Below are 26,429 nucleotides of genomic sequence, written 5' to 3'. Positions count from 1 at the left end.
CCCCTAGCTCAAGCCAGCGACCTTGGTGAGCTTTGCTCAAACCAGATGAGCCCGCACTCTAGCTGGCAACCTCGAGGTTTTGAACCTGGGTCCTCCGCATCCCAGTCCAACGCTCTATCCATTGTACCACCACCACCACCACCACCTGGTCAGGTCCAAACACCTTTTCAAATAGAGAACATTTCTGATGGCTTATGCACCATTTGCTGAGAGCTGTGTCAAGTGCTTAATTTTTATTTTGTTTTAAAATTTTTACCATACTATTCCAAAAAAAGATAGTTAATTACTAGATACTTACCTCTCCTGGAAAATGGGAGTGCTTAAGTTATGTAAGTCCTTGCTGCCCTCACTTAACACCATTAATAGGTGCTGTGTTAAACAATATAAGGAAACCAGTTTTACTATAGGCTAATTGATACAAGCAAGAGTTAAATTCCGAAAGCATACTATCAATGTTATTACGGAACAATGTTGAACAAAATGACATTATTCAAGGACCTGCTGTAAATGGTGGTTATTTATTTATAGTGAAATGTTTTATTTTTTTTTTAAGATTTTATTTATTTATTATAGAGAGGGGGGAGAGAGAGAGAGAGAGAGAGAGAGAGAGAGAGAGAGGGAGGGAGGGAGGGAGAAGTGGGGAGGAGCAAGAAGCATCAACTCCCATATGTGCCTTGACCAGGCAAGCCCAGGGTTTTGAACCGGCAAACTCAGCATTTCCAGGTTGACGCTTTATCCACTGTGCCACCACAGGTCAGGCTATAGTGAAATGTTTTTTTCCTACTCAAATAATTTTGTGTATTATCATTGTATCTATTTTATAGATTTATAAAATTGTGGTGGGGATTTTTTTCTTAAAAAACCCCAGTAACATCCTCTTGGTCCTTCATATAATGAGAGTTAATTATGGAGACATTTTATTTGAGGTGTAAATATTGAGTGTTGAGTAAATACTTTGTCTTGGTGGTGATTAGCTCTGGTTACTTTGGATGCTTATTTTATTCTGGGTGGGTAAAATTGGTTGTTTATATTGATAGAATAAAGCAAATAAGAAAGATTGTAGAAGTTCAGTGAAAATGCGAAGCAGCATTCAAAATATGTCTATATTTTGTTTCCAGAATTTTTAAATCTTCTTTTTAAAGATTTTATTTATTAAACTTTTTTTTAGATTTTTTATTTACTCATTTTTATATAGAGAGAGACAGAGAAGGGGAGAGGAGCAGGAAGCATCAACTCCCGTATGTGCCTTGACCAGGCAAGCCAGAGTTTTGAACCGGCGACCTCAGGGTTCCAGGTTGACTATCCACTGTGCCACGAGAGGTCAGGTTAGAATTTTTTGATCTTTAAATGATTTTCAGTTTCATTGGGGTATAGTTGACATATAAAACTGTAAAATATTTAAAGTGCACACTGTGGTGATTTGATGTGTGTTTACATTGTGGAAGGATCCTCCTCTGAGTTGATTAAAACATTTAACACATCAGTGTATTTATCATCTTTCTGTTGTTGATTATAACATTCAAGTTCTACTCTCTCAACAAATTTCAAATATACAATATAGTGTTATCAACTGTAGTTGCCATGTTCTACAGTAGATACTCAGATTTTATGCATCTCATAACTGAAAATGTGTGCCCTTTTTACCTGTTTCTATTTCCCTCAAACCCCTGAAACAACCACTCTTCTGCTCTCTGTTTCAATGAGTTTGATGTTTTTCTTTTTTTAAGGTTGTTCATATATAAGTGATACCATACCAAGCAATATTTATCTTGCTCTCTCTGGCTCATTTCACTTAGTATAAAGCCCTCCGGGTTCATCATGTTGTTGCAAATGACAGAATTTCTTTTAAAGGCTAAATAATATTCTAGTGTATCAATAAATATAACATATTCTCTTGATCCATTCAGCTGTCCACCGACCCTTAGGTTGTTTCCATACATTGGCTGATTGTGAATAATGCTGTGCAAGTTCCATATTTTTTCCCTTATATGTTGCAGAAAATAAATTGGTTTTAAATGCAATAATAGAAGGTTGATTTTAAAAAGGATGTTTGTGCTTTTTAAAATCCAAAAGTTAACTCAATGCAATGGTACTATTTAAGTCAACCCAAGAAATTGTGGTATTAAAAATTAATCTATTTAAATAATTTGGTGGACATAAAAATGCCCACCAGATTTTCAGTACATTGAAAAACAATGTATTCATTGACTCAACACATTTTAATTGAGGTCGTACTATAGGATAAATGGTATATAGTTTTAAAAGATGCCCAGATGGATATAGTGAAAAGTCAAAGAGGATCTGAAAACCAAGTAGACATTGCAACAGTGGAAACCATGCCAAATTTCCAAATGAGTGTGAAGAAATATTAGTACTTGCCTGACCAGGTGGTGGTGCAGCAGATAGAGCGTTCGCATGGGATGCAGAGGACCTGGGTTTGAAACCTGGTGCTTGCCAGCTTGAGCATGGGCTCATCTGGCTTGAGCGCGGGGTCACTGCCTTGAGCGTGGGATCATAAACATGATCATGGTCGCAGGCTCGAGCAAGGGGTCTCTCGCACTGCTGGAGCCCCCTGGTCAAGGTACATATGAGATTGCAGTCAATGAACAACCAAAGTGCTGCAACAAGTTGATGCTTCTCAACTCTCTCCCTTCCTGTTGTCTGCCCTCTCTCTGTCTCTCTCATTAAAAAAAGGGAAAGAAAACAGTAGCACACAGATAAGATGACCAAAGGTAGAATCCTAGGCTGTAAATGTTGCCAGTTGCTTTTAGTGTAATTAATATTATGTTGTTTATATAAAAATACATCATCTTTTATAAATTAGAAACTACTTTTAAAATGATATGTTATGATTGGATTTATTTTGTATTTCAGAATTGCTGCTAATGCACTTAATTTTAGCTTCTGGAAAGGGGATTGTTGAAAGGTTGTATCATAGATGAAGCAACACCAGGACTCATATTAAGGTTTCATAAAGTATGACTTTAGTTTTAAGTTTGATGTTTAGAGTAGTATAACATATATCAGTACCTGTAATTTTTTCTTTCTTAAAGGAGAGGGAGAAGGGGAGAGACTATGGATGAATACATAATAAGAAAATGAGAATGTATTTGAATGACTGAGACAGATGAATATGAGAATACCTGCTTGGGATTTGCAAATTCTACTCTAGCATATATATATAATCCTGCTTCTTGTGGAATCTGATTTTGTGTGGGGGTCAGGAGTAGAACAGTTTAAAAACTATCTTTGATTTCTTACCTTCTGGTAATTATTAGATATAAAGTATCTACATGTGGGATTGTTGTGGGAATTAGAGATAATAGATATAGTACACCCAGCACAGTGCCTGACATATAATAGGCAGTTGTTACTGTTTATAAATAAGTTACTATTCATATAACATATACAATACAGTAAAATGGTTTAAATGTCTTGAAACAATAGGTCTGAAACCAGTATTTTTGTTGTATAATTTATATTACTAAGCTCTTGAGACATGACCCCTTTACAAAAATAATAAAGAGAGCTCAATATCAAAATAGTAAACTGAATACCAGGTCATAAAAATACAGGTATCCATTGTATTTTGTGCCTTAGTCCGTGTTCCTATTTTTGTGTTCATCTTAAGGCAAACAAAGCTCTAAAGATGTAAAATATTATAAAAACACACAGAATAGTCCAAAAAACAAACTATACTTTTCTGAAAATCTTTAGTATTATGTACTCCTGCTGAAAATCTTTAGTATTGGAATATATTTTTCAAACTTAAAAAAATAATCTAACACAAAGAGCCTTTTATGTTTCTTGAAGGAATTTTTTTTTTCCAGGGGAGTTGAGGGGGAGAAACAGTCTGTGGAATAAGTTTATTTAACATGACATCAGTTGAATAAAGCCAGCTGTGAGTAATTATATCTGATATTTGATTTCCAGCTGTTTTGTTGAACTATTATTGACTTTCAAGGTATTTGGATATTAATTAAATGATGACTTATTATAAAGGAGTCTTGTTTAAAGTCATGTTGCCTCATATGGAGTATTTAAAATGGGCCACATGTTTTAATTCTTTCTGGTGTGACTGTTCTTTTCAAGTCAGCAGAAATGTGGTTCCTCTCTGGGAGCATATGGTCTTTATTGAGTATTGCCTTTATTGACTTGTTCCCACAGATATCTCACATACATATTAAAGAATACCAACAACAAAAATGAACATATAATAAGTTCCTTATGAATGATGCATCAATAAATGTCTAGGAGATCAGAGGAGAGGAGAGCTTGGTAGAGCAGTCTGCAAAGGCTTCTCTGAGGATGCAACTTGAGCTGCCCATTGGGATGGGTATGTGCGAGGCGGGAGGAGGCGTGCTGGGAGGCAGAAAAGGCTGTGGGGCTGGAGACTAGAGCAGAGGAAACTGAGAGCAGGCTGGGCTTGGGCCTCAAGGGCAGGCTGGAGCAAGCCCTACATGCTTGTGATATGCTGTGGAAATTTGGTGATGGATGGAACTTTTTCACTGGTGATGGGGGACAGCCTAAAACTGTTTGGGATTCCTTATTTTGTTTGTGTTATATGTGATAAAGTGGGAGAAGACCCTGAAACTCTTCATGCTGTTCAAAATATAATGAAAAATATATGACAGGAGACCTAACAGGTTTTTTTTTTTAATTCTATTTAGAAAATTAAATCTCACAGGGTGTCATTGGTCAATAAGAGTACATGGGTTTCAGGTAAACATTTCTATAGCGTTTGAACTGTTGTTTATGTGGTATGTCCACCACCCAAAGTCAAATCATTTTCTGACAGCATATATCAATACTTGTCCCTTATACCCTTCCCCAACAGGATTTCTTTTTTTTTTTTTTACAGAGGCAGAGATAGACAGGGACAGACAGACAGGAACGGAGAGAGATGAGAAGCATCAATCATCAGTTTCTCGTTGCGCGTTGCGACTTCTTAGTTGTTCATTGATTGCTTTCTCACATGTGCCTTGACCGCGGGCTTTCAGCAGACCGAGTGACCCCTTGCTGGAGCCAGCGACCTTGTGTCTAAGCTGGTGAGCTCTTTGCTCAAGCCAGATGAGCCCGCGCTCAAGCTGGCGACCTTGGGGTCTCGAACCTGGGTCCTTCCGCATCCCAGTTCGACGCTCTATCCACTGCGCCACCACCTGGTCAGGCCCCAACAGGATTTTTAAAAAATGAATTAAATGTATGAGAAAAGAGAAAAGAGCAACTCTCAGTAGCAACTAGAAGTTGAAGCTAACTCCTAGGGTTTTCACTGTAATCGCTGGGGCACTGGTACCAGTGATAGAAGAAGAGAAATCCAAAGGTATAGCTTGTCTTTAGGGGGAAATTTAGTGTGAACTCTAGTTACCGTTTTAAGTGATGTTTTATCTGCTGATGTTTGAGGGAGTTTGTAAGAAAAGTCCGAGTGCAGGAGTCACGTGTAGAGAGATAGGCGGAGTGTAGATACGGTTTTTAAGTGAGAAAGGGAAGAAGAGCGAGGTCAAGGCCAGACTTGGGCTGCTCCCCCTGGAGAGAGCTGGTTCCAGCCTGCAGAGCCCTGTGAGGAGGCCCAGAGACCCGGGGGGGGGGGGGGGGGGGACGACTGCTCAGCACTGGCCATGTTTCTTGACATTTCATGCTCTCCTTCCCTTTGTTGTTTTATCTTCTTATGGCTTCTGACTATCCAACATTTCCTGATACTGATTCACTCTTTCTCTCCCACTAGATAGATATCCACTGGACTTTAACGTCTACAAGGACAGGGGTTTTTGTCTGTTTGGTATACGAGTGCATCGGGGCAAAGATCAGATTCCAAAAGGTTATACAATAACTGGATAGCTGAGAAAATGGACAAAAGGGTTGACCCTCTCATTCCAGAATTTTGGCCAAGAACTACAGCTGTAGCTATAGAGGGTTTTAGACGGGCCAAAGGAAGATTTTCTGAGTCAGAAAACTTGTTCATATCTAAGCAAAGAATTGAAAATGATACAGAGAACACAGTGTTTAGTAGTTTAAAAGTCTGGGTGTGTGTTATTAGTTCAGGTGCTTGAATGACTGATTTCAGCAAAGGCATGCAAAAAGGTAATAAAGAAGAAACAGTTCTCATTCTGTTTTTTTTTTTTAATTTGCAAAACTATAATTCTTGCTAAGGATATTAATACTAAAGGCAGCATCAGCATGTGTTTTTTGGGGGAGAGGTTGAGAAGAGGAGGTTGCTTGTCTATTTTTGCATTGACTCTTCTACTTACAGGTTAATCAGCTTCTTTGGGCCATCCCTGTATATCTGGTTCAATTGTCACTGACATGATGAAGCAAGGATTCGCAAAGGTGGCATGTGGACCATTTCAATGGCATCCAATACTTACTTTCCTGAATAAAACAATGGTTCGGTTCCAGAAGAATAAAAATAGCAGGTAGTACTTATCTGCCATATATCCTAGGGTTAAATGACACACAGACACAGTAGTGTAGTATTTTGCTCCACAATTACCTATTGTTATATTTTGATTTACTAGCATTTTTTTTACTAAAAAGAGGATCAGCTATAAAGCAGCGAAGTTTAAAATAAGTCAGGGCTTATTTGTCATGTTTCCAAGTAATGCAGTTTTTAAAAAAACTCTGGGGCTGTCGCTCAAAACATTTTTTAGACTGTATCTTGGTGTTTTTATCACGGTTGCTTAGTGAATAACACTTTACCTCTTTACCTCCTATAATTGTATGCTATTTTTGAGCCTGAGTGAACTTAAATAACCAACTCATTCACTAGGCTTAGTTCTCGGTGAATGTTGGATGTTTTCAAAAGCCAGATCTCCCAGAATTACTGCTACTACTAATATTCAAAAGAATTTTCTTACAGATGTTCTTAAAGCACACAGCCAATGCATGCATTTAACAGGTAGAGCATTACTGTTAATAGTGGTGAATGACCTGTGAATAGAGAGGAAGAGAGTATGTCTGTTGCCTTCCCTTTTTCTTTCTCTTTGTCTTTTTCCTCCCCAAGCTATCTAACTGCTTTAGGCTTTTGGCTCGGACAGCAGACTGGGTGGAGGGCAGCGGTAGGCCAGGTCCCACAGGCGTTCAGTATAACCGCTGCTTCTGCTGCGTTGGTTTTCATTCCCAGAGGCATGCAAGTTTATTTGTACTTTTGGTCAGAAGCCATCCCCATATATTTTATTATTGAGCTGTAATAAATTTAAATAACTTGATAAAAATACACTTTGGAAATGACATCATTTTTCTAAAAGGACTTGGTACTACATATAGATCTAATTATATTTCCTTATGGGTAGCAGTTACTGAATGACGGTTTGTCAAATGTAAGGTTATAGATATTTATGGTTTCTGGTATAATTAATTTGCTTAACATGTAGCTTGAGGGGAGAAGAATACATGTGATACGGCTTAGAAGTTCTGGTATTGGCAGGTAGCAACGGTAGGGTGGCAGAAAGCACTTGTTGAACTTGGGAATCAGAAACCTTGTCTTCTGATATCTGTGCTTATAATTGAATTTCTATCTTGCGTTGCAGCCGTGGGTGGGGATGTTTTATCTATCCTGACAGACTCAGTTTCTTTGAGGAACAGAATTGTGTTGTACTGGACTTGCATTTCCAAGGTGGCAGCCTGGCTTTGTACAGAGCAAGCATCCAGTATGTTGGATTTGCCTCGCTGAGACTTATGAGTGAAGGGAAGCGGTGACAACTGCGCAGATTTTGGATCATTTCTATGCCTAACCTTTTAAAATTTGGGACCAAGTAGAAGTCTTCATTTATATTAAAAATATGAAGCATGTTTAAGATTTTTTATTACTTTTATATTTATTTATTTGTTTATTTGCTTATTTTTTAAGTGAGAGGAGGAGTGATAGTGAAACAGACTTGGCATGAGCCCCATACTGGGATCCACCTGGCAACCTCATCTGGGGCCGATGCCCTGGGACCAACAGAGCTATCCTCAGTGCCTGGGGCCCTGCTCATACCAACAGAGCCACTGGCTGAGGGAGGGAGAGAGGGAGAGAGCTGGGGGAGAGGCAAGGGAGGAGAAGCAAATGGTTGCTTCTCATGTTGTGCTCTGACTGGGAATCGAACCCGAAAATGTCCATATGCCAGGCCGATGCTCTATCCACTGAGCCACCAGCCAGGGCCTCCTTATTATTTTTCAAATCCTGCCATTCTTTATTCCTTAAGCCGTCTACTGTTCAAGCATTGTATTTTACTTTAGAACCAGAAACTAAGTAAGAAAACAAAACTGAAAAACTAAAATGCTATTCTGAGTATGTTGCCAGGAGGTGTCAGCTGCCTAACCCCTTTGGGGCAGAGAATTACATCTCTTTCATCTCATGGCACCTTTTGCCTTAGCCTCCCATCATTGTCTTTAAAAATTGAGTAATAATAACTGTGCCTGGTGCCTTGGTCCTGTGGACCAAGGCATCTTTCTAAGCACCTTGCAAATCTGTCTTAGATATTGTTATTATCTCCATTTTATAGGTGATCAAACAGCTGCACAAAGGTTGAGTGACTTATCCAGGGACACAGATCCAGTAAATGGCAGAGTCAGGTTTTGAATCAGGCAGCGTGGTTCACTTGACTCACACTCTAAGCCCAGTGACCTGGTGAGCAGATAATAAATTTATGGGGAGTTGTCTGGCAGGGCTCACGTCGATTATCTACTCGGCCCAAAACATCTTGCCACATTTCTGCAAATTTACATTCCATCTCAAGGCCTAGAATTCTACCAGACGTTTCTAATGTTAGAGATTTCTTTATTTAAAATTTATTGAAAAATCTCTTTTGGGGAGGGTCAGAATACCTAGAATGCTTTTCTCTGGAAAGTTTTGAGAGTAGAACTGGAGGTAAGAGTTGACTAATTTTGGAAATTTACAGTCTTCTTCCCTTCCCCCATTAAAATTTGCCTAAATGGGCGTCCTAATTTTTTGGATCTTATTGAGAAAGACCACTGACCTCCCTGGTCACCATTCAAAAATTAGAATATGATCATAATGTGGCAGTTAAAAAATATTTTTTCTATTAATGATATGGGTCAAAATAATAAATAACCTAATATTAATGTAATTTCAAATAAGGACATAAAAGCAAGCAAACAAACAAACAAACAGAAACCCCAAACTGGTTTTAATCCCAAAATAGAACTCTTTAAATTGAATACATTTAGCTGATAAGAATCTCACCCTTTTGTCTTTGTTTTTTCATTTTGCCAAACACTGGTGGAAACTTTCCTCTGGACTGACGGTTGGAACCTGTTCTCTAGTTTTCTTTGAAATTTGCCCCTTACCAGGAAAAGGGAATTTTACAGCCTCCTTTCTTCTTCCTATACGGTTGCTCCTCCCATTCTAGGAAGCAGTTGCTTATATATAAGCCCATCTGCCCTTTAGAACCCTGGCTCTGAAGTGTAGCATGCATTTTAAATTAGGAACGTGGGTTTTAAGGAACATGGGGTTGGGGACCATCTTCCCACTGGTCCTCATCTCCCTTTGTGGTTCTGATGGCTTCTCACAAGCTCTCTTTGCATCCCTCTGATTTCTGGAGGATCTTGGTAATAATGTTGAGGGCTTCAGGGGTGTGTGTGTGTGTGTGTGTGTGTGTGTGTGTGTGTGTGTGGTGCTGTCTGAGTAGAGCTGTTATGAAGGGCAAAGGTCTGTTTGTTTATGAATGTAATGCACTGATTTAAACTTTCAGACATGCATGGTACATACATCCTGTACAAATGCAGAAAGGCAAAAACAGTTATAGTAGAGTAATTAAAGATGTTTGATTTTACCTTCAAAGGAGAATTCAAAATAAGATGGAGAGGTGGGGTGCCTCAGCCACTCTGACCTGCCGTTCTTGCTGGTGGAGTGCTTGAGTAGAGTGGTATTTGTAGTCCCTAATGCTTCTCTACAATCTAACACACTTCTCTTTCTATGACTGCCCCTTCCTGAAGTGTATGTATCTGTTTGGATGGTTCAGCGTCTCTTCTTCCCTTCTACCACACCTTTTATGAATAGATCTGAAAGAGATATATTTTGAACAGCACCTAAAATTTTTTTAGCATTTAGTTCATTTCTGACTTAACAGAGTTGGAAGGCTTTGATTACATATGTAGAATATTTTCATTTGCTTCTTCCTCTTGAGAAATAGAAAAGTTTGAGAATAAGTAGTACCATTGGTAGTTGACTCTTCGGTAGAACATTCATGATGGGAGAAACAGATGTCATGTTATTTTTGTCTTTTGTCCTAGAAAAATGGCAGCAATGAAGTGTTCTATATTTAAAACCTGCTTCTATTCAGAATCACTTCCTTTTTACTAAGAGGCAATAAAGAGCCCGTGTCCTCAGTGACCGGCTCTGCTTTGCTTTTATTATGTTAGGACCGACTAAGTCTGCCACTGCAGGAACATTGACATTTGTACAGTGAGCGGTTCAAAATAAGAACTGTTCATTGAGCCTCTGTAATTAGGTAGGTACTTGAAACTTGAGGCATCCTGAAGGTGATTAGTGTAGACTCTGGAGCCCCTTGTTGTAGAGATTGAGTTCAGTAGAGTGTGTGACAACCCCCTCTGCCTACCCCAACTCAGCAAGAACACTTTTGCAGGGTTTAAACAGAGCCAGACCGGCTATGGAAAATGAATTGAACACCAGACTGAAGGAATCCACCAAGTATATTTGGCTGATTTTTTTAAATTAAAATAAAATACAGTTGAAGAATTATTTTATTAGAGAAATGTGTGTGTTGTATGTGTGTGTGTTCTTAGTCAAATGTTTAAATGTTAACTTAAAATATATGTAGTCATTCACTGCCTGCTAGCTTAATAATAGAGAAGAAAAACAAGGTTAGCACTACATTTACTTGCAAATATTTTCTAGTGTGTTCATCTTTACATGTGAAATTAAAACTTGACTACAGATTTTCCTATCTGAAGAGATTACAGTATGTTAGTTACTTTAAAATGAAGGCATATTTTGATAAGTTCTTGCTTCCCGAGAGCTGTGAATTCTGGGAAGCTGTCTGTAGGCTTGGTGATAATACATTGTTCTGGAGGGGAAATACTTTTACTGACTCTCAAAAAACAGGACTTGTGGACTGATTTAAACACTTGCTATTTTTTCTTATTTGTGCACAGGGTGAGTTTTTAGTTACAACTGAAGTGTTGATTTTTCTGAGAAATTTTAATCTCTATAAACTAAACTTATCTGCTCGGATGGTTTTTTCCCCAGAACGTGACAGTGAACACAAGAGCATGAGTTGTGAAGTGGCTACTAAGCATAACACTGCTCATTCAGTAATTGAAAGAGCTGCCTTGTGACCTCTTTGTTGCTATATTCATTTAATTCTTGTGTTTTCTTTAATAAGAGATAAAACTCTTTGGAATTGAGAATTCTATGCAACACTTCAACTGTCCTTTAGAATTTATGACATCCTTTCTACCGTGTTCAACTCACCGTGACTGTGCTCAGGGCACCTTATGCCAACTTGAGGTAGAGAGACAGTGCGGGCCAAGAGTGTGCTCTGTTTAATTCAGATGTTCACTTTGTAATTTTCAGGGTTATTTGAAGACATAATTACTTTATAATTGCTTTTGTCTCAAGTTTAGGAACTGTTCAAAACTCCCCCTTTAAAAAAAAGGTATAAAGAATGCCTTTTCCAGTGGAAAACTCCCGAGGAAACGTTAGACAAACAGGGTGGCTTGAACCTGTACCTCTGACTTCTGGAATCGCTTGCCCAAGTGTCTTGTGTAGATGCAGTGCTTAAGAACCCTGGGCGTGGGTTCATCCAGGCTGTGTCAAAGAGGACAAGCAGCCTGTCGCCAGGTGTCCCTGGGTTTGACACATAAATATAAATGAAATCACAACTCAGGGCTTGTTTTCCTTTGGCTATAGATTAGTAAGCTCATCAACAGCCTTCATGTGATTTAGGGTTGAAATTACATATTTGAGAATTTTACTAAAAATCGTACACTTTTTTGTGGGATGTTTTCCCCTTACATTTACCCGAAGTCTGTGATGACGTAGCTCTCTGGGGCCAGAAAGACTGGGTTGGCACGAAGCACCTCAGCAGTGTAGTGATTTGACATTTTGGTTTTAAATGTGCTTCACAAAGCCTTGTGAGTTGTGGGGGGGTTGGTTTAAAATAAGATTTTCCCTGCTAGGGGTGAAAAACATTAAACGATTTTCATAGGGGTGCTGCTGGACTTTGTCTGCTCGCTCCTGCCACCTTTTATCAGGGGCCCGAGGAGCAAGGACTCATCATATTCCCTGACGTGATCTTGCAGAAGACTTGTAGCAAATCAAATCTCCTAAGTGTGTATGTATAACGGAAATGGACCTGTGAGGCCCGATGACTTGAGTTTGCCAGTCCTGGGCCAGGACCGATGGTCTGGCCTTCCACCTTGTGGCCACTGACAGAATCGTCTCACTCTATATGCAGGTAGGAGTTGTGCTCCCCACAGCTCTGAGCACCGAATCGCAAACACCTTTCCTCCCTTTCTTTCCATCATTCACTGTCAGCCTCGGGAGTTTTCGCTATAAATTTGTGCACACACTGGTCCCACTGGAATGTGGCCCTTCTCCTTCTTTGCCCCCAGAGCAGTCCCTGTGAGTTGATAGATGCAGAGACTATTAGAGGGAGGTGTTGAAGAAAAGAGAGTAACTTTGTTCACAGTGTCTGTTCTCTGACAGAGGGTATAAAATGTAAACCCCGTAGAGTAAAGTGAGTACGCAGAGCAGTGAAGGGCCGAGTGAGTGGTACAGGGGTAAGAACTTCCTCTGCCAGTGGAGAATTGGAGGAGTGAGTGCCTTCCAGGCTGAGAGGACGGGGGTGTGTGTGTGTTTTGAAGGACTTGGTGTTAGGCTGGACCCAAAGACTGCTGGTCATTTGTGTGAAGAGGGTACAAAAAATGTTGGTTTGGGAGCATTATTCAGAAGCAGGTGGTTTGATGTGATTTGCTTGAAACGATGCTGACGGATATGAGCTCTGGAGGTGATAGACACCCTCCCCCACCAAACCCGACCTAAAAATCTGTATTGACAAAGAAGACAACTGGGGGGTGGGGGGCTCTTTGTGTGTTTTATATAAATAATTCATTTAACTTTTTGGGTAGAGATATTCACATATGAAAAGGATTTGTTCAGTTGTAAAAATTCTGATGATGTATATGCTTTTCAGGAATATTTTAAGTTTATATTCTTGGTTTCACTTTGGGCTTGTACTCCTATCTCATAGCTAATAAGATCAGCTACTATTTTTTAATGATACACAGTGGTGTAACAGACTGTACATCATTTTAGCCACACAGCCGAGCCAAGTATATTAGTCTCCACAATTGGCAAACACAGTCTTTGTGTCACAACCAGGGTCACACACCTCAGCAGCGATGGGAGATGAGGGTGTCAGCTGCCCTCCCTTTGACACCAAAGCTCATGTGCTTTCCATTGTCCTAATTAGGGCAGTTGTTTGATATGTTTTAGTGTAGAAAAGTTGGATCTCCCAAACAAAACCATGCATAACCACCATAGCAATAGACACAACCTAACTTGTGGACTTCCCACCTTCGTGCCTCCTCCCCCGGTTGGTTGTAGACATGGGTTTGAGCCGAGGCTATTCTAGCCTTTAACCCCCATTTTAATAGTGCTCAAGACATACCTCTCTTAATTGCTTGCTAGTGATCTTTGGCCGAGAAAGAGACATAATGAGTATTATTTTTTTGTCTTTGCAAGAGAGCATATAAGTTGGCATGAGTACAGTTCACTGTTGTTACTTAAGATAATTCTTTTTCTTCCTCCTCATGTTCAAACCCAAAGGAACTTACTGCTTAGGTCTCCATACACCTGCTAATTGTAGCACAGTATTGGTCTTGGTTTTTCTGATGATTAAGATACAATTTTATTTTAAAGGAATCACTCTTTCTTTTTAAAAAAGAATTTTATCTTGTAACTGAAACATTGTACCTTTTGACCACCTTGTGATTATAGTTTAAATACATAGCTTCATATATAAAACAGAATTTATGTCAAAGGAAAAAGACATATATATATATATATATATATATATATATATATATATATATATATACACACACACACACACACATAATTAGAGAGTAAGGGGGGAGTGCACCAACACCAGTCGTGGAAAAGGCGGTGTCGGAACACTGAGCTCCTCTCAGTTCTCCAACGATCAGGCTCAAATATACCGTGTGTTAGCAAATCCCTGATGCTGGTGAACAAGTGAAATTAAAAGCTAGTTTTAAGTGAATTATAAGTTTGGCATGAGGCCTGCTTTTTTCTGAATGGGTCTCTCAGGAGACAGTAGAGAGAAGGTCCAGGTAGCAGGGAATTTCTTTCCTCTAATATTTTGCCTGTGTGGAGTTACAGACTCTGGACAAGAAGGTTTAATTAGATTGTGAGCAATCACTTTCCTAAAGAACATAGAGGATGCTTTTGGAGTTTCATGCATGGTTTACATTCAGGACCAAAATAAAGTCTTTTTCATTGAAAACTGCATTTCAGTTGGCCTGTCAATATCTTTGTCTGCTGGGCTACATTGTTTTTGATAACTATACTCTGCTTTCAAATGGCATCTGTTTTTGAAAAAAAAAGGATGTCCTTCCTAGGGTAGAAGGGAAGGCTTATTGTTCTAAAAAAAACCCCACTACTTCCTGGTTAAAGCAACATGTTCCTGTTTGCATTCAAGGCTCGAGAATTATTTAGGGAAAAATAGCTCACATTTTTAAAGGGTTATTTAAAATAGTAATGTCACGTGAATTGTATTTATCTTGGGCAGTGCAGCTGGGGAGGTTAGAAAGTTCTCAGCCTGCATGTCAGTTTCTTGACAGACATGGAAGTTGGAACACTTGAGGTGATTTAACTCTCCAGTGTTTTGTCTTTTTTCTATAGCCAAGATGGTTAGAACATCACTTCCCTCTGCGAATATCTCATGTTTGTGCAGAGAAAATAATTAGGATCCAAGAATAGAACTCCCTGAAGGACATACATTTCTATATTCGTCTTAAGAGAAAACTGTTTTACCTTGTTTTTACTGAAGGGTATAATTTCAGGTTGATTTTGAAGAGCAGGAATTCTTCAGCTCCTCACCCTCTGGCCTGTTTGTTTCCTTGCTGCATACAGGCGAAATTCCATACCAACTCATAGATGAAGATGATGATGATGATGGTTTTATATTCAGTGATTTTTAGAGAGGGAGAGAGACAGAAACGTTGATCTGTTCCCGTATGGGCCCTGACCAGGGATCGAACTGGCAACCTCTGCACTTCGTGCAAACACTCTAAACGACCAGGCTAAATTAAAGGCCAACCATTAAGGGGAGATGAGGATGAAAACATCTGAGTGAAAAGTGAAGAGGGGCAGTTAAGGGCGACTGCTAGGGGCAAGCAGGGGTGGGGGTAGAGGTCCCAGCAGCGCTGGGCCGCTTTGCGTGGCTCTCATGCCCTCAAATCTGTTCCCACACTCAGCCTGCTGATCTTTTCCGTTTCTACCTGAGATCTCCTACCGCTTGGAGATTTGTGTGGATTATAAATGCAGACGATGATGGACAGCGCCCCTGTGGACGATTCAAGGGTCCCCGCTGGTTACCCATACCAGCATTTATGTCCAGATTCTTTCCTTAATTTTTAGACCAGGGCCTGGTGCCCCAACATGAGGTCTGTGCTGCTGTGAGGCCGCTGGGCACCAGGGAGAGGGGAGAGAAATTGATAAGAAGATTCAAAAGGCCATATTTGCCTATTTCAAAAAAAAAACTGCTCTATCCACCTTGCCTCTAGGAAAGGAAAAGAAAGCTTGTCTTTCTTTTTGCCTCTCGTTGGTACCTTGCAATCCTAATCTTTGGTAAGCCTAGTATTCGGCTACTGGGCTCTTTAGTCCTGACAGAAAACAGCCACAGAGTTCTTCTTCCTTTGTTTGCATTTCATTTGTTCATCTCTAGTCAAATTTATTTCATTCCTGAGTCTGAGAGCAGATTTCCCGATACCTTTTCCATAGCTTATTTGTTTTTCCTAATCACCCAAATCTGTGAGGGTCACGTTCATATTGCTCAGTTAACATTGCAGTTACTTGTTTGTTCTCTGACCTCTGACAGCAGTATCTCACCATTCCTTCTGTTACTCAACAGTTAAGAGATCTCAAGTTTAGACAGTCTATCTGTGAAGTCATCTAACTCAAGCTACATAATTGCCTTCCATGGGACAGATTCATGTAAAATAATGTCTGTTCCCTTAGTTTATAACCGCTTTGTGGCATAGACCATTTAAAACAAGTTTCTTGTGAGATGACTTATTCTAAGAGTAAACTCTGGACGTAATTGTTGAATTCACTTAAGTTTATAGTCAAGTATCAAAAATACTCACATGAAATGGTTGCTCAGGATTCCTGGTTGTGTATTGCTTGAATGGCACATATTTAAACTTACTTTCCCCCCAAGCATTATGATTATTTGATGTGTGAATGTTTAATTATGCAGCTACATACGTATAGATGGAAAAACTACTCTTTAAATTCGGTCCTGCAGTCGTGATATAATGCAACCTCTTTCCTTCACACTCTTAGTTGTATAATGCAGGCTTCCTGACCTTTCGTCTGACTTATAGGTGACAATACACTTACTGTTCTCCATTCTTATTAACTAGTAAACAATCTTACTAAATTTGTGAGTTACAATTATACATATTGTCTTAAGATAATGACATAATGGTGGTAGTTATTGTTCATAGCTATATTCTGTATAATTATGCAAATTGTATGTTCAAAGTTAAGTTTATGTATATAATACTAACACATATAACAGGTGTGACTTAGATTATATAGGAAGATGAGCCCTGTGCAACCACCAAACTCCATAAAGTTAAGAAATAACAGATTAACTAAGTGCCATTTGATCAAGGAACATGCTTTCCTACTTTGCTTTTGCTTGGTTTATTTGAAGAAGAGATTTAGTTGGTTTTAAGGCCTGTTTTCTCTTAGAATTTAAGGCTGTTCTTTTCCTTATTCTGTTTCTAAGCTTCCAAGTTCTTATTTCCAACAAGTTGTTTTTAGATTCTCCTTCTCTGGTCTTAAAAATTCTACTTCTTTCTACTGCTTTCCCAAATGTACTGTTTTTGGTAGTGTAAATTCATTTGCTTAATGAGTGTTAAATGAATATAAATAATTTCATCTGTATGCTTAGATAAAAAAAATTATAGGCCTTAGGTAGGGTACAGGGGGTTCATAGGTACTTATGAGAAAAAAAGTAAAACTTTAATATTAGAGTCAGAATATAAGCTCTTCAGAAGTGGGAGTTGTTCTGTACTATTTAAAGACTGTGACTAAAACACATATTTGTAGCATATAAAATACAATATGAACTTTAGGATAATTCAAAGGACATTTTATTATAAGCATTAAAGAAAACTCATTGATCAGAATATTTTTATTGGTTTTTCCTAGAAGCAAATAGAATATTGTGATTGGCATCTGATTAGTTCTGAAGATGGGACTTATTAGCTCTAGGAATGTGCACTTTGTTAACCAGATGGTGGGAAAGTTGTGGTTTTTTTTTGGTACTGAATTTATAGGGTCTAGTTTTAAGTTTCAGTCTTTAAATAGCTTTTAAAAGACTTGTGGGAAATAACAGTACAGATGGGTAAAATTAATTTATTTGAAAGCTAACCACCAGGAGAGACACTTTAAATTTCCAGTATTGATAAATTTTAAATTTGGGACAACTTAGAATTATAAATGAGCTATTTGACCTGTGGTGGTGCAGTGGATAAAGTGTTAACCCGAAACACTGAGGTTTCTGGTTGGAGACCCTGGGCTTGCCTGGTCAAGGCACATATGGGAGTTGATACTTCCTGCTCCTTGGCCCCTTCTCTCTCTGTCTCTCTCCTCTCTAAAATGAATAAATAAAATCTTAAAAAGAAATCGTAAAAATAATAAAATAAATGAGCTATTCTTTCCATTAGTACATTCTAATGTTGTTTTTAAAATATTAAAAATATTTTTTACTACAAAGTAAAAATAAAAATATTTTTACTACAAAATATCATATACTACAAAGATATTATAGGTTGTAAACCTTCTTAGTATCCTCTTTAAAAAGTTTTATATTTTAATCTAATTTTTCTGTGAATTATTGTCCCTCTCTTTGCACATAACATTTGAAATATGATAGCACATATAGTTTGAATTGTTGTGAAAGATATTCCTAAATCTATAGACATTTTTTCCTAATTAAAAGAGAGGATTAAGGGTAACCAAAGTAGTACAAAACTTGTACACTGAAAAGTACAGAATAGGTTGAAAGAAATTAAAGACCTAAGTAATGGGAAAATATCCCATTGTCACTGTCAGTGGCAATGCTGCCTGATTTGATCTGAAGAGTCAGTGCAATCCTTATTAAAATCCTGCTGTCTTTTTGCTGAGATTGACAAGTTAAAATTTTGCTTTTGACATCCTGATGTAAAAGGCAGAACAAAATAGGAATTTATTTTTATAAGCTAGAACCAATTTATTTTATATTTTAATAACTTTTGTATATATTCCAAAGGCAGTTTGTGCAATTCAGCTTTTCTCTTAATAATACTTACTGATATTTTTAACGTCAAAGAAAACTTGTGTTTAAAAAACACTGCCTTTAAACTTGGTCTGTAAATATAGTTAGTGACTTCGTTTAGAAGCCTCCTTTCCTGACAAGTCTAATGATTTCTGTTCTTTTTTCAAACAGGATCTGGAAATTGTGTATTCCTATTTACATGGGATGGAAGCCTTATCAAACCTGAGGGAGCATCAACTTAGGTGAGTCATTTTAAGAAGAATTATCACAGGGTGCTGGAATTTTACGTGACCATTTATTTTAAGAAGTAGGATTAAAGATAACTTATGAAAACCCCGCCTCATTGAGCCCCTGTGCTTGGCTTCATACATTTTATAAAATTGGATTCAGTTTTATTCATATCATAATTTTTTAACATCTGTGCCACAGTGATATCCTCTCTCCCTTCTGCCCTTCTCCCTGCACCTCGTCACCTGAAGTAATAAATACCACTTGGTGAATATGCCAAAAGGAGAATTATTTCCCATCCTGGCAAATAAAAACCTACATCGTAGCACTCAGATACACAAGAAACCAGAATGTTTTTAACTGTTCAGAGAATGATTAGGTCCATTGTTTTAGTGTATGATAGGTCTTTGAACTATAGTTATGATTGAAATTGATATTCCCCTTTCTGGGAAACACAGTTTATACCATAGTTGTTTTTATGGGCACCACTCATAAAAGTCTTATCACTTCTATTGTACAGCTAAGGTTTTATTTATAGTTATCTGGCTTCTTATTAAAAGGTTAAAAACATCTTATGTAATCCACTGATTTTTACTTTAACTGGCACAGAAAATAAAGGCCCTTGGGAAGATGGATTACATATACAAATAGGACATAATGGGAAGGTTTTGTTTCCTCCATCTCTAGCTAGTCGTGAAACCAGCAGTTTTTAATTACGAAAGGAATACATTTTCTATATCTATATATTGCCCCTTTAATCTTTAAACACTAATTAATTTGTGAACATGTCAATTTCATATTTAGTTGTTAATTGAAAAAAGTCTCAAGAGGATTGAGTACTTCTAAAATTAAATTTTTAATGAAAATCATTTAAATTAAAGTAGATTGCAGGTTAAGTGTTTAAAAATTCAGTCAAGTTTTATTAGAAAGGGCAAAATCACTGGGAATTTAGAAGATGGCTCAAATTAAAGCAAGAATAACTTCTAAAGTGTGTAAGGTTTTTTTATTATTTTTTTGATAGCAACTAAGAAAAAAATTTAGCACCAATTATATTTAATCAGAGGCAGTTAATCTTCATATGTAAATGAATTAATTAATATGCACACATAAATATTTGTTCTCAGTTGCATATTAAAGCACCCATGGATAATATTAAGATGTATTGATTGTATAATGTATGCACAGTATTTATAGTTATAAAATTATTTAGATAATAGGAATTCTATGCAATAGAAAAGGGAGAATGTTAATATTTCTTATGGGAAATGTTCAAAATTATGAAAATAATGATGATAACACTATGAAGGTCCATCCACCTATTAATCAGCTTTAGGACTATTACTTTTCTGCCATTTCAAATGTAAATTTTGATTAGAAATAACTGGTTAATTCAAGGATATAGTTTAATCTAAGTATACTTCAAAGTCTGTTTTGAAGACTATTCAGTTTGTTGGCATGAAATTACAGGCAGAGCCCTTAAGACGTTTATCTTACCCGAGGTCGCCGGCTTGTGTGCGGGCGCACCAGCTTAGCATGGATGAGATCATAGACATGACGCCATGGTCTCTGGTTCAAAGCCCAAGGTCACTGGCTTGAGCAAGGGGTTACTGGCTCAGCTGAGGCCCCCCCCCTTCAAAGCATATATGAGAAAGCAATCAATGAACAACTAAGGTGCCTCAATGAAGAACTGATACTTTCCATCTCTCTCTTTTCCTGTCTGTCTGTCCCTCTCTGTCTCCGTCTCTCTTGCTTAAAAAAAAAAAGATGTTTATCTTATTCTGCTTGTATTATGAAGTCACTTGTTTCTCAGATTTATGGAAAACATTAGTTGAAACTATCTTAAGTCCATTTTTAGAGCGAGAGCAAATACCCAAATGAATAATAAAAAAAAGAGGTACAGATACACTCGATTTGGATAAACTGCTTTATAATAATAACCATTTCTGGGAAAATACATAGTATTTAGATAACTTTTCTTAGAGTTTTTTAAATAAAAGTTTTACTGCTAGGATTAAATAGAGAACAGTTAAGACTTCTACATAATAGTTTTCCAGTTTTGGGAGGGGAAAAAGCAGCTCTTAAGATTTTCAGTCTGTTTATTCAGTAATAGGCAGTGGAACAACATCAGTCTTCAGCCATGAGGAAGGGGAGAGACTTCTACTTGAAAGCTTCACCAGTTAAGCAGTAAATTGGTTCTGAGTGGTTGATTGATTGTGTTACTGTAGATCATACACCGACCGTGCAATATAAAGGTTTTCAGATCTTCTCTTAAAAACTATATATTTTTCAACACAACTTAATTTTTATTTTAATGTTTACTCCCGTAATCCATGTGGATTAGAAGCAGCATGTTTGCCAAAGGGGAAGAGGATGCTGTAGGTAGGAGTGGAGGCTAAAATTTGTAAAAAGCAGAGTGAGTGTCAAGGGCCAGTCCTTGTTGGAAAGAAGAGCTTGCTAAACTATTTGTAGATATTTCTCAACAGTATGGATGAGTGTAATTAACTTTCAATGGGCACTCCGAGATCATCACAAAACAACTAAATTATGCGTAGTATATTCTTTAGGAATTCAGGAAAGATCAATATGCTTTAGATAAAACATTTCCTAACAATGTTTAAGCATAAAAAACTTTTGGTACTTTTTTCATTTATTAGAACATTGTAGAAAATTTTATCATGATTTCTTTTGAAATTTATTTATCCAGCCAACAATTATTGATTGTGCGCTTACTATATACGGGACAGCGATTTGGATCGTGGAGAGACAGCGCTGACGTAGACCAGACCACCGCCATCGTGGGGCTTATGTCCCCAGTGGTGCAGACAAAGTCTTAGGCAGTAGACTGATGCTGTTTTATTCAGATGTGTGGGCCTGTTAAGAATGGATACTGGGCTGCTTTAACTTTGTAGTCAAAAGCAGGTGACATTTTGATTGGGGCAGGTGGGCAGTGATCTGTGCAGTATAGATGGGTCTCAGATGCTCAGTCATGGGAACAGGTTTGATGTACGAGAAGGCAGGTGCTGTGGCATAGTGAGATAGACTCAGGGGTTACAGTACAGTAAGTATAGGACCTTGTATTCAAGGAGTAGGAGTTTGTATTTATTCTAAAGATAGTAGAAATTAAGAGCAGAGGTATGAGAAGTTCTGAATGCTTGCAAAGATCTGTCTGGAAGTTATGTGGGAAAGAGACAATAGGTGTGCAGAAGTCTTCGTTTGTAGTCCTGGTAAGAGCTAATAGCGGGACAGCTGTGGCTCATACTGGGCTTTCACAGGGGAGAGGGTGACCTGGGCAGTTGGGGAGGCTGTATTTTGGAAACACAGGCTGGCAGAAAGAAAGATGGGATGTGGAGGAAAGAGAGGAGTCAGTGATGAGGACTCCAGGTTTTGGGATTAAATAATTAGGTACTGATTGTGAGAAAGAAGGTTTTAGGGGGATTTCCAGATCTGTTTTGGACATTTTGAGCGTGAAATGGCCATTACACAGTCACTTGCTGCGTAAATAGGCAATTGAACGAATGGATATCGTGGTGAGAGATTAGGTCTGGGGCATTGCCATGGAAGTCATCGTTTTATAGATTAAATTTGCAATCAAAGACTGGCTAAGATTGTGTGGTGCAGAGGAGGAGAGGGCTGAGGGTCCCCTGGCTGAAGGACCCCTGGAGGTGATAGATAACCTCAGGTAGAGGGGGATGGAATGAGGCTAGAATACAAAGGAGACAGAAAAGTCACAAATTATAAGAAAGGCCTGGAGACTGAGGACAAGAAGCCTAGAAGAGATGATGCTCTAAGGAAAAAGGAGCCATCAGCTGCTGAGAAATGGAATTAAGATAAGGACCGGAGGGAGTTAGATGGCACTGGGGATGCTGATAACTTTTTACAGCTTTTTCTTTGGAGTTCCAGACACCAAATGTTGGGGGTTGGGGGAAGAGGGTGAGAAGATGGGGATAGTGTATAGACAACTCTAAAAGGAGAATTTCTGTCCCAGGAAAAGCAAAATGTGGACAGTAGTTGGAGTGCAATGTGGGATCAGGAGAGTTGTCCGGTCCCATACACAATAGGTGATAGTAAGTTGTGTTTATGTATAAAAGAAAGTGGCTCAGGAGGGAGAAATAGGTGGCAAAGTAGAAGAAGGACATAGGCTTGCATGAAGGCAGGATGGAGGAGGAGGAGTGAGTCCTTCTTTCATTCCAGTGGGAAACAAGGCAGAGCCCGCTCCTTAATTTATGACCAGGTATTTTTAGACCCATCACTGCTGACTGTCACACTCTTCTATAAAGAATTTGTGTAATTCAACCTGTAAAAGAAGACTATATGTTTAATGATGTGTATTCAAGATTTGATGCTACTTTTTCAAGTTGTGACCTTCAGTTTGAATATTTGGAGTCAGAAATTCAGGGGATAAGAAGGATTTCTAAAATACATGGTGGGTACAGAAAGAACAAGTAACAGGAGTATCCAGTAGAGCTGTTTGAAGGGGAATAATCAAGAGCATGTAGGGCAGAGAAAGAAAAATATCATGACCTCACTCATTTGAGGAATCCAATGAACAATGTGAACTGAGGAATGCAATAGAGGCAGAGGAGAGATCAAAGGGACCAGAGGGAAAGCAGAGAGGGAAAGGGGATGAGAGGATGGGATCAGAGAAGGGAAAGAGATTGGTGAAATTAAAAGTACATAACACAGAATTATAGAGAGCAGGACAGCAAATCCTAGAGGGAAGGGGGGAGGGTGTTGGGGGGAGGGGAGCAAGGGGATGTTGAGGGGAACACAGGTGGGGGGAATGTATTTGGTGGGACAGTTGAATCTATGTAAACACAAAAAATTAAAATCATTAAAAATAAAATAAAATAAAATCACAGATATAGCCAAAAAAAAAAAAAAAAAGAAAAGAAAAGAAAGAAAAACATGTAGGATTTATTTTATTTAGCAAACAGGAAAGAAAGATGGGCGAGGCATGAACCCAGTATTTCAGAGACTGGGGACTAGTAGCCCTAGTGCCAAAATGGACGTGCTGTTGTAATGATCACTTTCCTAGGCAGCTTTTTCTGTGTACCACTTCTTTCACTAGGAGACATGACATAATCATTCTATTCTCTTGTGTTTCTATATTTTGGGGAAATTTTACTTGGGCTTAATATAATAGGATGCTTTTTAAAGATGTGGTTCTTGGGGTACTTTTGACTATTTAAACATTTATTCATGTTTTCCATAATTTTCCTAATTTTTTCCTCAGGGATGAATCAGCTGAAACAACAATTCTTCAAATGTTGTAAAGCCTCCATTTAGTCATTAGTCATAAAAATATACTGAGTTAATAAAAACCTACTTTTGTCTGAAATTCCATACTGTTAAGTAACATTAATGTTGAAGCTGTGAATGACGTTATCACTTTTTAAATTAGTAGTTTTCCTTTCTTAAAGTTCCTTCTCATTTTCTATTTACCTTGGAAATCATTAGTTTTTCTAAATGTCATTCTCAAAGTATAAGAAAAAACATATAATTTTGTTCCCAATAAAATAAATGTGGCAAAGTTGACATCTAAGAAAATGTTTTATCCTAATACGTCTTTACCAGATTTTATTTTATTTTGTGCACCCTAGGCACCAAAAATATTTGTCCTGAGGCTAATAAATGATTGTGACAAGCTATAATAAATACTCTTAACTTTCCAGACTACATGGCTTATTTATATTATTTTTATGACAAATTTTGAACTCATGTCTTTATTTCTTTTACAGGTTAATGTGTGAAACTGTGAGATATGAAAGACATGAAGCAAATGAAGTTTTATACTAGTAGGTGTTTCTTTTCTCTTTGTACCACACATAATGCAGTGACTAAATATGTTCCTTAAAGAATCAAAGAAGTGTTAGTTTGCTATGTCAGCGTTAGCTTATTTTTACATTAACTTATTTTTCATAGTTTAGAAATGTGAAACTTCTCAGCTATTTCTTGTCATAAAGTAAATGTTTACACTTTTTGGTTAATAACTTCACATCTGTAGCTGTAGATCTCTCCTGTGTGATTCCGATGTATTATGTCCCATTGTGGAGTATGTTGACATTTTTATCATTATGAAATAGGAAATAAGGTAGAGTCCTTTTAACAGAACAAAATATATATTCCCACAACCACACCAGGTGAGATCTAAAGGGAGCATAAATACCGTATTTTAGCTTATAACCTTTCAGAAACAGAAAAATAAGCTGCCCCCATCTCTATAGGCATAGTTTCTTCTTTAAATGATGTTGATATTCCTTTCTTGAAAAACATGATAACAAATGTTAAAGGATGTGATAAACATACAGTGGATAAATATTGTCTTAGGTTATGTTAACTATGACTTACCAGACATATTACTTTGTTAATAATGTTTGCCATGACTGACTTGTTCTGTGGACTTCCCTTCCTGTTTTCCAAAGAAGTTATTAAATAATTACTTTCCATGCTTATCATAGGGAATATTTATTGGAACAAATAAAACACAGCCTCTTCCCTTAAGGAAGCTGTAGTCTCTTGAGAAAAGTAGAAGAAGAATAGAAGGGAATCAATAACAAAGACTGAGTGAGGTAACTTGAGAACATAGACAGGTACTAAGGGCTGAAGAGGTGCGAGGGAGGCTGGAGGGAGCTGGGGAGTGTCTCAGAGAAGCTGGTCTCAAAGGTGTGTCCTGGTCTAGAGAGACTTTCTTGGCGGAAGACACAGTATATACAGGGGCACAGAGAGAGGAATGGCCTCGACTTGATGTTCTGAACCCTGTGGCAGGGCTGGTATGACTGGCATGCGGTGTGGCTCTGGATGATGAGTTGAGAACAGGCAGGCTAGTCAGACTTGCTTGTGAGTGTGTACTTAAAAAAAATTGGTCTTGATTCTCTAGGCAACTGGGAATGAGTTCTTTCCCCCTTTCAAATAATATTCTGCAGTGGAAAATCACAAATGTTTCTGATAGTAGAGGCAATGGCATAATGGCCCCTACACACTCATCATCCAACATTGTCAGTTGATGGCTGATTGTGTTTTATCTTTTACTCCTTCTCTCCCACCTCCAACTGGATTATTTTAAAGTAAATCCAGATATATCAACTCATTCATACTTATTTTGATATGTATCTTTGTCTTTAAAAGATGAAGACTTAGAAAAAAACCCCACTTTCACCACATTATCATCAAACTTAAAAAAATGATTATGTCATGAAAATATTCAAATTTGTTTTGTCTCAAAAATTTTTAATGGTTTATTTATTTGAATCAGATTTGCAAAAGGTTCATTCATTGTGATCTCTTTCTAAACTCTCTCTCTTTTTTTTAATCAAGCGAGAGGCAGAGAGACAGACTCCCCCACATGCGCCCCAACCGGGATCCACCTGCAGCTCCCCTGTCTGGGGCTGATGTTCTGCCCAACTGGGGATGCTGCTCCATTGCTCTGCAACCGAGCTATTTTAGTGCCTGAGATGAGGCCGTGAAGCCATCCTTAGCATCCAGGGCCAACTTGCTTATTCGAGCCATGGCTGTGGGAAGAGAAGAGATGGGGCAGGGGTGGGGAAGCAGATGGTTGTTTCTTCTTTGTGCCCTTACTGGGAATCAAATCTGGGACTTCCACATGCTGGGCCGATGCTCCACTGCTGAGCCAACGGGCCAGGGCCTAAAGTCTCTTTTAATCTGTATTTT

General features: G+C 38.1%; 1 protein-coding gene across 6 annotated transcripts in view; it reads left to right on the top strand.

Annotated features, from left to right (window-relative positions):
- The window catches only part of RAPGEF2 (Rap guanine nucleotide exchange factor 2), a 254,331-nt gene that overhangs the window by 59,695 nt on the left and 168,207 nt on the right, over nt 1-26,429 (top strand). For all 6 annotated transcript variants that reach the window (XM_066387291.1, XM_066387252.1, XM_066387263.1 and 3 more), the window contains exons 2-3: nt 18,705-18,775; nt 24,500-24,556. In XM_066387291.1, coding sequence (XP_066243388.1) covers nt 18,705-18,775; nt 24,500-24,556 — 128 coding nt within the window. The remainder of the gene's footprint in view (nt 1-18,704; nt 18,776-24,499; nt 24,557-26,429) is intronic.

The sequence above is a fragment of the Saccopteryx leptura genome, chromosome 1 (assembly GCF_036850995.1).
Source record: "Saccopteryx leptura isolate mSacLep1 chromosome 1, mSacLep1_pri_phased_curated, whole genome shotgun sequence".
NCBI lineage: Eukaryota > Metazoa > Chordata > Mammalia > Chiroptera > Emballonuridae > Saccopteryx > Saccopteryx leptura.
The sequence above is the reverse complement of the archived record's forward strand: the minus strand, read 5'-3'. Positions and strand labels throughout refer to the sequence as shown.